At 52.2% G+C, this 12,055-nt stretch overlaps 1 protein-coding gene across 1 annotated transcript; it reads left to right on the forward strand.

Annotated features, from left to right (window-relative positions):
- The first annotated feature begins 2,178 nt into the window (after positions 1 to 2,178).
- On the forward strand, positions 2,179 to 6,004 carry EGR1 (early growth response 1). The gene is made up of 2 exons (XM_081231866.1): positions 2,179 to 2,771; positions 3,476 to 6,004. Exons 1-2 carry the CDS (start codon positions 2,471 to 2,473, stop codon positions 4,792 to 4,794), a joined length of 1,620 nt encoding a protein of 539 aa, XP_081087992.1. The 5' UTR covers positions 2,179 to 2,470; the 3' UTR covers positions 4,795 to 6,004.
- The last annotated feature ends 6,051 nt before the right edge of the window (positions 6,005 to 12,055 follow it).

The following is a 12,055-nucleotide window of genomic DNA, read 5'->3' on the forward strand; positions in this document are numbered from 1 at the left end:
AATCCTTCCATGTGGGCATCATTAACATTAGCTCTTTTTTACAGCTGAAGAAAGATATAAAAATCCTGGCCAAGGTACCCCACCAGGAAGTAGCAAAATGGGCATTCAGACACAAGACATCTGACCCTGACAGGCCTGGCCTTCCTGCCCAGCAGGAGGCCTCAGAGAGGTGCCTCACTCTTGCTCCTAATGGATAACGCGGTAGGCGGTGGAAGTGGACACCCACCAGGCCCTAGCATTTGGGATGGGGAGTTCAGACCTAGAGCACAGAGACGAGGGAGCCCTGGTTCACTGCCGGATTCCTTAAGCCGATTTTTATAAGTGTGTGTGTGTGCGTGTGTGTGTGTGTGTGCGTGTAGGATTTAGAAGGATGAAGCCCAAGATAGCTACGCCCCCTCCCCCAATTTAAACCCTCCGACACCTACTTCCTGAGGCTGTTTAGATTCAAGCAGACCCTAACCCGCTCCCTTCCCTCCCAGTATCGTCAGCAAGCTCCTTCCACACACACACTTTCTGCTTTCTTTTTAAATTCAGAAAAACACCACCTCCCCTGGATTCAGAGCTAGAGCAGAAGCCTTCCCCTACCGGAATCCCAGTTCTCTTTTGGTTGCGCACTTGATTGTGGGGAGGGGGGCGGGGACGGGACAGGGAGGGCTTCCTCGTTTGCGTCCCGCTCCCGGGAGACCTGCGGGAACCATTCCAGTCTACTCCCCTCTCCTCCCACACTCGCCCTTGGCCTGGCTCGACGAGGGGAGTGTTATCCCGCCCGGGATTTGGGCGCCTCGGCTGTGGCGGCTCCCCAGGGACTGCAGGGGGAGCCCAGGATGCGGCGCCTGCTCAGTTCGCGCTCACTGCGTCTAAGGCTCCCCCAGCCTGGCGCAGCGCCCAGCACAGAAGCCGGGAGGGGGAGCAAGACGGCGGCGGAAGAGCCCACTCGGCCAGGGGCCGGGGGAACCGAGCTGGAGGGACCTCCAGAGGGCAGCACCAACCCGCTAAGCAGGTCCTCTCTTCGAGCCAGCCTGGGGTCCCCAGACAGTCCACAGGGAAGCCTCCTTTTCAGATTCCCACACTTCCCGCCCCACCTCCACCTGTTCTGGATAAAGGTGGGACCGCCTCCCACCAACACAGGGACCACCAGCTCCTGGTGGGAACAGCACGCAGGTCTCTCCAGAGGCAATCAGCTTACCTCGTCCAACCACCCAAACGTGGGCTCTTCCCCAGAGGGACCAGAGAACAGCCTTTTGGTTCGGGTGGCGCAGAGGGATCCCCAGGCCCCAACAGCCCCACCCCACTGGCAGATGGCGGAAAAGCAGATGGCCCACCGTACCGCACAGGAAGGAACCCAGGAACCATCTGGCCATTATTTCCTAGCCTCAGTTTCCCCCGCGACACTTGGAAAGGCACCATGCCATTGGTCGAGGCCTGGGGTCAGGGCCCCGCCTCTCCTGGGCGGCCTCTGCCCTGACCAGCCCAGCAGCTCCTCCCCTTCGCTCCCGCCCGGCTCCCACGGTCCCAGAGGTAGGCGGGCGAGCCCTGGATCACGGTGGCAGAACCCAGGTCCTACTCGCCCTCGCCCCCGCCCAGGGCCCGGGCTTTCCCAGCCCAGTCCCCGCCGGGAGCCGCGAAACACATAGAGCTACGCGCCTGGAACCCTCCCCGCCTGGGCGTCCCCGGCTCTTGCGCGCGCGTAGGGCTCCCGGCTCGGAACCAGGGAGGAGGGAGGGAGCCAGGGAACAGCAAGCAGCGACCCGGAAACGCCATATAAGGAGCAGGAAGGATCCCCCGCCGGAACAACCCTTATATGGGCAGCGCCTAATTTGGAGCGCCCAGATATGGCCCGGTTGTTTCCGGCTCCGGGAGGAGGGAAGAAGGCGGAGGGAAGGGGCGGGGGCAACGCCGGGAACTACGGAGCAGCTTCGGTCCGGGAGTCCTCAGCTGTGGCTTGAGCACTAAGCTTCCTCGAAGCCTGGGCACCCAGGGTGTGGGAGCCGGCGTCGGGCCCAGGGTGCGGGATGGCAGTGCCTATGGCTCTTGGAGAGGGGGCTTCACGTCACTCCGGGTCCTCCCGGCTAGTCTTGCCATATTAGGGCTTCCTGCTTCCCATTTATGGCCATGTACGTCACGAAGGAGGCGGGGCCATGTCTTTCCAGACGCTTCAAATAGAGGCGGATCCGGGGAGTCGCGAGAGATCCCAGCGCGCAGAACTCGGGGAACCGCCGCCGCCAGCTGCCGCCGCCCGCCGCCACCAGCTTCCGCCGCAGGATCGGCCCCTACCCCAGCCTCGGCAGCCGCGCCGCGTCTACACCGGCCGGCGGCGAGGGCGAGCCGGCAGACCCCACCTGCGCTTTCCACAGTGTGCCCCGCGCCCCGCATGTGACCTGACCAGGCCCCCAAGAGGTGTCCCCCGCAGCTCCTGCCCCGGGCTGCGCCCACCCGCCCCAACACCAGCTCTCCAGCCCGCCAGTCCGGGATGGCGGCAGCCAAGGCCGAGATGCAGCTGATGTCCCCGCTGCAGATCTCCGACCCCTTTGGCTCCTTTCCTCATTCGCCCACCATGGACAACTACCCTAAGCTGGAGGAGATGATGCTGCTGAGCAATGGGGCTCCCCAGTTCCTCGGTGCCTCCGGGGCCCCGGAGGGCAGCGGCGGTAACAGCAGCAGCAGCGGGGGCAGTGGAGGTGGAGGGGGCGGCAGCAACAGCAACAGCAGCGGCGGCGCCTTCAACCCTCAGGGGGAGGCGGGCGAGCAGCCCTACGAGCACCTGACCGCAGGTAAGCTGGGGCCTACGCCGAGGGCTAGCCCCTTCGCCACCATCCTGGCGTCTGGTCCTTCCCCACGGCCTTTTGCAGCGCCCCTTTCACCGCGGCAGTGCTCCTGGACTTCAGGGATGCAAGTGGGGTTTCCCTTCCATTCCTCTCATCCCCAAGGCCCTGTGTTAGAGGAATGCCTGGGGACATCCCCCCACCCCCTCCTCGTCCTTAACGGTGCGCAGGGGAGCCAGCTTTTGTTTTGGATGGAGAGCTGTGGGGCTGCGGGGGTGAGGGAAGGGGGGGAGGGCTTGTTTGGACGAGCAGGGCTGTGCCCCCTCCGCCTCCAGAAAGGCTAGCCTGCCGCCTGTCCCCAAGGAAGGACCGTGATCCTTGGCCAGGGATGTCCCGGCAGCCCGGAGTAGGGGTCGCGCACTAGCGGTGGTCCAGGGGGTGCTGGCGGGAATCCCTCGCCCGCGCAGCCGCTGCTGCGGAACGCTGGGAGCTGCAGTGGAGGGGGATTCTCTGTATTTGCGTCAGCTGTTGTTGAAATGGGTTCTGCTTCTGGAGCGGGTCCAGGAACATTGCAATCTGCTGCTATCAATTATTAACCAGCTCAAGAGTCAATGGTAGCTGGCCTGACCTCTTGCCTGGCAGCGTGGGTCCTCCTCACCCTCCAGTGATTGCTCTCCAGTAACCAGGCCTCCTCCCTCTCTCTCTCCTGCCAGAGTCTTTTCCTGACATCACTCTGAATAACGAGAAGGTTCTAGTGGAGACGAGTTACCCCAGCCAAACCACCCGGCTGCCCCCCATCACCTACACTGGCCGCTTCTCTCTGGAGCCTGCACCCAACAGTGGCAACACCTTATGGCCTGAGCCCCTCTTCAGCCTGGTCAGTGGCCTCGTTAGCATGACCAACCCCCCAGCCACCTCATCCTCAGCATCATCTCCAGCGGCCTCCTCCTCTGCCTCCCAGAGCCCACCCCTGAGCTGCGCAGTGCAGTCCAACGACAGCAGCCCTATTTACTCAGCGGCACCCACCTTCCCCACACCTAACACCGACATCTTCCCTGAGCCACAAGGTCAGGCCTTTCCAGGCTCAGCAGGCACCGCGCTTCAGTACCCACCTCCTGCCTACCCTGCTGCCAAGGGTGGCTTCCAGGTCCCCATGATCCCTGACTATCTGTTTCCACAACAGCAGGGGGACCTGGGCCTGGGCACCCCAGACCAGAAACCCTTCCAGGGCCTGGAGAGCCGTACCCAGCAGCCTTCGCTCACTCCACTCTCTACCATCAAGGCCTTTGCCACGCAGTCGGGCTCCCAGGACCTGAAGGCCCTCAACACCACCTACCAGTCCCAGCTCATCAAACCCAGCCGCATGCGCAAGTACCCCAACCGACCCAGCAAGACTCCCCCCCATGAACGCCCCTACGCCTGCCCCGTGGAGTCCTGTGACCGCCGCTTCTCTCGCTCTGACGAGCTCACCCGCCACATCCGCATCCACACCGGCCAGAAGCCTTTCCAGTGCCGCATCTGCATGCGCAACTTCAGCCGCAGCGACCACCTCACCACCCACATCCGCACCCACACAGGCGAGAAGCCATTCGCCTGTGACATCTGTGGGAGAAAGTTTGCCAGGAGTGATGAACGCAAGAGGCATACCAAAATCCACTTGCGGCAGAAGGACAAGAAAGCAGACAAAAGTGTGGCCTCTGCCGCTACCTCCTCTCTCCCTTCCTACACATCCCCAGTGGCTACCTCCTACCCATCCCCAGTGGCTACCTCTTACCCATCCCCAGCCACCACCTCATACCCATCACCCGTGCCCACCTCCTACTCCTCTCCCGGCTCCTCGACCTACCCATCGCCTGTGCACAGTGGTTTCCCGTCACCCTCCGTGGCCACCACATACTCCTCCGTTCCTCCTGCTTTCCCCGCCCAGGTCAGCAGCTTCCCTTCCTCAGCTGTCACCAACTCCTTCAGCGCCTCCACAGGGCTTTCGGACATGACGACCACGTTTTCTCCCAGGACAATTGAAATTTGCTAAAAGGAAAGGAAAAAGGGAGAAAATGAAACACAAGAGACTTAAAGGACGGGAGGAGATGGCCGTAGGAGGGGGCTCCTCTTAGGTCAGATGGAGGTTCTCAGAGCCAAATCCTCCTCTATTTGACCCCAGGGTCGCTGTGGAAGTCTGTTGGCCAACAATTCTTTCTGTCCACTTCCCTTTCCTCCCCAGGACCTACTCCCTTTGACTTCAGCTGCCTGAAACAGCCATGTGCAAGGTCTTCACTTCTATCCAAAGAACTTGATTTGCATGGATTTTGGATATATCATTTCAGTATCATCTCCATCGTATGCCTGACCCCTTGCTCCCTTCAATGCTAGAAAATCAAATTGGCAAAATGGGCTTTGGGCCCCTCAGAGTCCAGCCCTGTACTGTTGTACAGTGTCTGTGCCATGGATTTTGTTTTTCTTGGGGTACTCTTGATGTGAAATAATTTGCATACTCTATTGTATTATCTGGAATTAGATCCTCACTTTGGGAAAAAAAAGAAAAGCCAAGCAAACCAATGGTGATCCTTCGTTTTGTGATGATGCTGTGACAATTAAGTTTGAAGCTTTTTTTGAAACAGCAGTTCTTGGTATTAATCGGAGCATGTTTCAGAGTGTTGTTTTGTTAACCTTTTTGTAAATATTGCCCGACTGTACTCTCACATGTGGCAAAATATGGCTTGGTTTTTCTCCTTTTTTTTGAAAGGTTTGGGTTTTTTTTTTGTCCTTTTGGTTTAAAAAGTTTCACGTCTTGGTGCCTTTTGTGTGATGCGCCTTGCTGACGGCTTGACATGTGCAATTGTGAGGGATGTGCTCACCTCTAGCCTTAAGGGGGGCAAGGAGTGGTGATTCAGGGGAGGCTTTGGGAGCAAAATAAGGAAAAGGGCTGAGCTTGAGCTTCAGTTCTCCAGAATGTAAGAAAACAAAATCTAAAAATCTGAACTCTCAAAAGTCTATTTTTTTAACTGAAAATGTAAATTTATATATATATTCAGGAGTTGGAATGTTGTAGTTACCTACTGAGTAGGCGGCAATTTTTGTATGTTATGAACATGTAGTTCATTATTTTGTGGTTTTATTTTACTTTGTACTTGTGTTTGCTTAAACAAAGTGACTGTTTGGCTTATAAACACGTTGAATGCGCTTTACTGCCCATGGGATATGTGGTGTATATCCTTCAGAAAAATTAAAAGGAAAATAAAATAGCTGTGGTTGGGTGTGTTTCCTGGGCTAGGGGGAGGCCTCTGTAGTAGCCGTCTCTATCGAGGGGTTTGAGGGGCTTTTCCAGAGACAAGGATATTCCAACCAGAGACATGCCCACTGTGTGTCGCTGGAGTGAATTCTTTGAGAATTGGGTTTGGGTCTCCTCTTCTTGATACTGGGCCCATTCCTCAGTCTGGTGGGCTTCAGGCTTATCTTGGTTAGTGAAAGCTAAAAAAGGCCAGAGGTAGAGGTGGAACATGTGTGGCCAGAGGTAGCACCATTCTAGCCCCAAATGTCTAACCAGCCCTGCCCCCATCTCTACCCAGGATTGGGAAATTCTGTGTTCTTGGGAATCCCTGCCCTATACACCTGGGGGAGATAAGGGGTGAGCAGAGGGCTTTGGGAAACAGTAAAAGCTGGGGCTGCCTCAGATTCTCCCTCCCATCCTCCATGTCTCCAGAAGCCTGAGGGTATCGAAGAAGGTTAGAAGAGGCAAGGTCCAGTTATCAAGCCAAGAATCCTTCCAGGAGAAAATCTCATTACTTGCCAGCTAGAGCTGTGATCCTTGGCAGCTTCCTGTGACACAGGGCAGAGTGGGCAGGAGGCTGACCTGGTGTCTATTGTTCCACCGAGACTAAGTCTGTCCCCACTATGTAGGAGGCCTAAAGTGCTAGGTTCCTCTGGCCCCAGCCCCCGAGGGTCCACACTCATAGCCAGAGCAATTCTTGTGGGCTCGTGAGCATCTGTCTGTTCTGTGAGAGGCCTTGAGCTGGCCACGACAACAATGTACATTGTCAGTTGGGGAGATAGAGATGAAGCCAAAAATTATAACATGGTGCTAGGTCATATAACATGGGCAAGCATGAGGCTCTCTGGGAGTACCGCGGACACTCAACCCACCCAGGGGCTTAGGAAAGGTGGAAAAGTTGAGTTTGGCAGAGTAAATGGAAGTCAGCCCGATTTGGCTTGCTTTGTGTGTGAGACAGGGAGGATGGATGATGGATGGATTACTGAATGGAAGCACTACCTCCAACCCTGATATGAGTCTTCTTGTGAATTGGTCAGACACCACCTTCCATTGGTCAGATGGGTGCAGTAGATTTGGTGTCCTGGAATTCCCAAGCCTTGGCTCCCTTCCCAGCTTCTGACCCCAAAATCAAGGACAATGAAGTATCCCCTCTATCCAATATGGATATCAGACCCTGAATGAAATCTAAGTCTAACCTACCTCCACACCTTCTCCTCCCTCTAAGGGTCTCCCTGGTTACCAACCCACAGCTCTCCCGGAGCCAGGGGAATTCCAGCAATCCCCTGGCATCAACCCAATTCTTTCTCTTCCATTCTACCCCTCAAGCACCAGCAGTGTTGATCTCTGCCCTTTCCCATGACACCAGACTCCTCAGCCTGGAACACGGGGAACCAAGCCACCTTCTCTAGCAACGGGCACATCCCTGTAGCCTCCTGGCAAAATCGCCATGTCCTGATGGGACAATATTTGCATTGGCACACCTCTTCCCAGCCCCACCTCCCCTCCCCATCTTACTCTAGGCCCAGGAAAACAAGTCTATGCCTGTTACACATTCTTAAGAATTTCTCATCACAGGCTCCCAAGAAAAAAAAACATGGCAAGAATAAAATATGAAAGAAGGAGCAAAGAGACTCACTCTGTTCCTTTAAATCAAAGGGTCTGCTACATTGTTACAGTAAATCAGAATCAGATTCCCAGGCCCCATTCCCAGAGCATCTGATTCCTGAGGTCTGGAACGGGGTCCTGGAACTGGCCTTGATAACTAGCATGCCAGGTGATTCTGATGCAGATGCCAAGCCTGCCAGCTAATTATCATTAGTCCTGTCAGCAGGGTTTCTTTGGGTTCTGACAGTTGAAATTTAAGTTTCTTTGCATGGTTTAAATAGGCTAAGACTCAATAATTGCCTGATTTTAAGATCCTATAGTATAAAGAAAAAGGAAAGTGTTCATTTTAACTCCTGATCCTGTGAGGGAAATCTAAAACCAAGGGCACAGGGCAGTGCTGATAAAAACTCGCATCATCGGGGCTTCCCTGGTGGCACAGTGGTTGAGAGTCCGCCTGCCGATGCAGGGGACACGGGTTTGTGCCCCGGTCCAGGAAGATCCCACATGCCATGGAGCGGCTGGGCCCATGAGCCATGGCCGCTGAGACTGCGCGTCCAGAGCCTGTGCTCCGCAACGGGAGAGGCCACAACAGTGAGAGGCCCGCGTACAGCAAAAAAAAAAAAAAAAAAAAAAAACCTCATATCATCATAAAGGCTGAGGTTTGGGAAGGGACCCAGATAGTGTTAAACAATTGATTGCTACCTGGGGACATTGTCTAGGGCTTCAGGGATGTGGAGAGGGACAGAGAGGAATGGGGTGGAAGAGGAGAGAGGGCAGGGGAACTCGGCCAGCGAAGGACAGGTTTCAATTCTGAAGCAAAAGAAAACCAGGTCCTAAGGACTCTTGACCCTTACCTCTTAGTATCTGAGAGGTACTCTTTTCTCTTAAATTTCAGGAATGTTCAGCCTCATTCATTTTGAAAGATTCTAAGCACTCAGAAAGGCAGAGCTTAGCTTCTATTGTCAGGCTGGGTTTGAGGTGTGCTTCCTTCTACCTGCCCCCACTTACAGCTCCCACACCCCAGGAAGAAATGGAGTCAGGAATGGGTGCAATGGAGTCAGAGGGGTTCTCTCCAATGTTCCCCTCTCTCCTCTGCTGTTTTCCCTGGTGCAGCCACACTTAATGCAGTTTGAGAGGGGAAGATTAGGCAGAGTGAGATCCCATTGGTCCTAAGGGGAATGAGACCAAGTCTAAAAGAAGCAGATATTGAGCAAATAAGATTTCAACATTCTACCCATACGTAGAATGGGTGCTAATAAGATTTTGGGTGCTAATAAGATTTTGGGTACTAATAAGATTTTGCACCCAAATAGCAAATCTAGCCCTCCACTTCAGTGATTTTTCATCACATCTCCCTTTTCCCATTACTAGAACCTAGGAGAGCCTTTTGAGGCAAAGCTTACTTGATATGTTCTCTTAGGTCAAGTTGGTGGCTCAGCTTCTCAGATCCAAGTAAAACTATCTCATCTCCTTTTTCAGGAAGCCCTCCCATAAGTCCATTCTCCTCAGTACTTAGGTTGTTTATTATTATTATTACTGCTATTATTACGACTTTATTGAGGTACACTTGATGTACATATAAAAGTACAAAAAACTGATGTAAATACAATTGAGGTACATGTAAAGTGTACAATTTGATGAGTCTTGACATGTGTACACAGGTGAAACCATCGCCACAATTAAGATAATGAACATATCCATCACCTTCAAAACTTTCCTCATACCCCTTGGATGTCTTTCCTTCTTCTACCTCTCTCCCCAGGCAACCACTGATCTGTTTTCTGTCACTATATAGATCAGTTTGCATTTTCTGGAGTTTCATACAAGTTGAATAATTCCGTATGTACTCGTTTTGGTCTGGGTTCTCTCACTTAGCATTGTTATTTTGAGATTCATCCATGTTGTTGCGTGTATAAATAGTTCACTCCTTTTTATTGCTGAGCAGTATTCCACTGCACAGCTATAGCACAATTTGCTCACCTTCTCACCTGTGCATGGATGTTGGGGTTGGTTCCCTTTTAGGGGCTATTAGAAATAAAGCTGCTTTGAGCATTTGAGTACAAGTCTTTGTGTGGATGTGGGCCCATTCACTCCAGAGACCCCCATTCTGGCACCTTCTTCCCACCACGTCCCCATTTACTCCCCTCTCTCTTATTCAAAGCAATAATCACCCCCTTCCCCCCCCACTCATGGAGTCAGGGCCCAGACTCCTAAAAATTTTTTGCTTCATTTAATCTTTCTGCATGGAAATGGAGCCAGCCCCTTCACCATCTTTATTGCTCTATTTCAAACTCCCTCCCATTTGTTTATATCTTCTTGGTAATATGTCTGGGGCTAAACAAGTTATGCTTGTTTATATGTCATTATTTATTCAGTTTGGCAAATGTCCTTAAGTCCTCAGCAATACTTTTCTAAGGAGAAAAGGTGCCTGGTGGATGGTGGGCCACACACTGATGAGGTGCTCATACCTCAGAAGGAGGAAGGGGCTAAGATCAGATGGTGTGGGAAATTGTCCCGGGAGACTAGTCCTGAGAAGTTATCTGTACACGTTGCATTTTGTTACTATCTCCTGGGGGATCTTACGTGGATGGATTTTCTAGAACATGGGCCCCACTCACTCACTAGTTATCACAAACCCTATCCTACCACATTCCCACCCCTCAGTTCTGAGATAGTCTTGCGACTACATCTTTTCTCTCTCCTCTTTGGGCCAAGAGAGCCTGGGACTGTGCAGCAGCCTGAGGGTGAAAAGGCAGTGGGGGTCAGAGGGTGGGTTCCCCACTCTGATAAACTGGCACTTGCTGCCTGCCTGGGTGTATGTTGGGGTTGGTGTGGGGAGAGGGTGACTTGCTTTATTTTAGAAAATTATCCTTAACAGTTACCCTTTTCAGACAGACAATAACAAGTGTTGGTGATGTGAAAAAACTGGAACCCTCATACATTGCTTGTAGGCATGTAAAAAGGTGCCACTTTGGAAAACAGTTTATCCATTTCTTATAAAGTTAAACATACACTTACCATACGACCCAGCAATTCCACTCCTGGCTATCTACCCAAGAGAAATGAAAACATGTTTACACAAAGATATGGATGTCAGTATTCATAAGAGCCAAAAAGGGTAAACAAGTCAAAATGTCTATTCAACTGGTGAATGGATAAATAAGATGTGGTAGATCCAAACAACGAAATACCACTCTGCAATCATTAAGGGACAAAATATGGATGTGTGCTACAACATGGATAAACCTTAAAGACATTATAATAAAAAAGTTAGGTGCATATTGTATGGTTGCATTTATATGAAATGTCCAGAAAAGGCACATCTATAGAGACAGCAGATTAGTAGTTGCCAGGGGCTCGGGGTAAGAGTAGATCTTGAGGGACTTCCCTGGCTGTCCAGTGGTTAAGACTCTGTGCTTCCACTGCAGGGGATGCAAGTTTGATCCCTGGTGGGGGAACTAAGGTCCCGCATGTGGAAGGGCGCAGCCAAAAATAAATTTAAAAGAGAAAAAAAAAGAGTAGATCTTGACTGCAAATCAGCTTGTTATTTTGGGGATGATGGAAATGTTCTAAAAATGAACTGTGATGTTTGAACAACTATGTAAATTTACTAAAAGTCATTGAATTGTATTCTTAAAATGGATGAATTTTATGGTATGTAAATAAAGCTATTTTTAAACCCTTTATACCTCACTACAGCTAGATTTTTAAAATCTTTTCCTTTCCTGTCTTCTTGTGCCCATTCCCCAGGTAGACTTCCCAGTGCTTATTCCTTCCTACAGACCTGTCCTCCCTCCCTGGGGGTGACCCTCTTGAGCCCTCTCTCCTGCTGGCTGCCCTGGCCTGGGCTCTGACCAGCCTCTCTGCTGGGAGAACACAGCCCTCTAAGATCATGATTCTGATTTGCAAACTAGAGTCCAAAGAGCAGGCCTGGGGAGAGTGGTGGGGGACACTCCCCTAAGACTCTCACTTGGGACTCATTTGGAGGGAGGGGGGTTTAATAAATCTGGGGAGGCAAATGCGTGGAAACGAATCTCTCCTGAAGTGTGTTCTCCCAGCCCTGTGACCCAGGTAAATCAGGCTGCCCACCTGGGCCTGAGTGCCTCCTGAGTTCCCAGACAAACCCAGAAGTCGCCATTTCTACAGAACCATAAGTGGGTGCCTGCCTCAGAGAAAATTATCTCAGCCTCCTCAGAAACTCATTTCTGCTCATAACCAACTTCTCATCCTAGAATCTTTTCAGATCCAAAGATCAAACTCCTGAGAACCAAACTGGGCCTCATTTTTTGAACAAATTAATGAAGCACCTACTGGGGTTAAGTTGGTCCAGGGCATATGGAGGGGATCTGGGAAAACAAAAAACAAAACCATCCCAGCCTGCCAAACACCTTTGAATCTCTTCAGAACCAACTTTGAATTC

This window comes from Mesoplodon bidens, assembly GCF_964165515.1.
Source record: "Mesoplodon bidens genome assembly, chromosome: 4".
Taxonomy (NCBI): domain Eukaryota; kingdom Metazoa; phylum Chordata; class Mammalia; order Artiodactyla; family Ziphiidae; genus Mesoplodon; species Mesoplodon bidens.

Coding starts and splice junctions, on each gene's coding strand:
- EGR1 (XM_081231866.1), top strand. CDS start 2,471: ATGGCGGCAGCCAAGGCCGAGATGCAGCTGATGTCCCCGCTGCAGATC. Junction 2,772..3,475: donor CTACGAGCACCTGACCGCAG/GTAAGCTGGGGC, acceptor CTCTCCTGCCAG/AGTCTTTTCCTGACATCACT.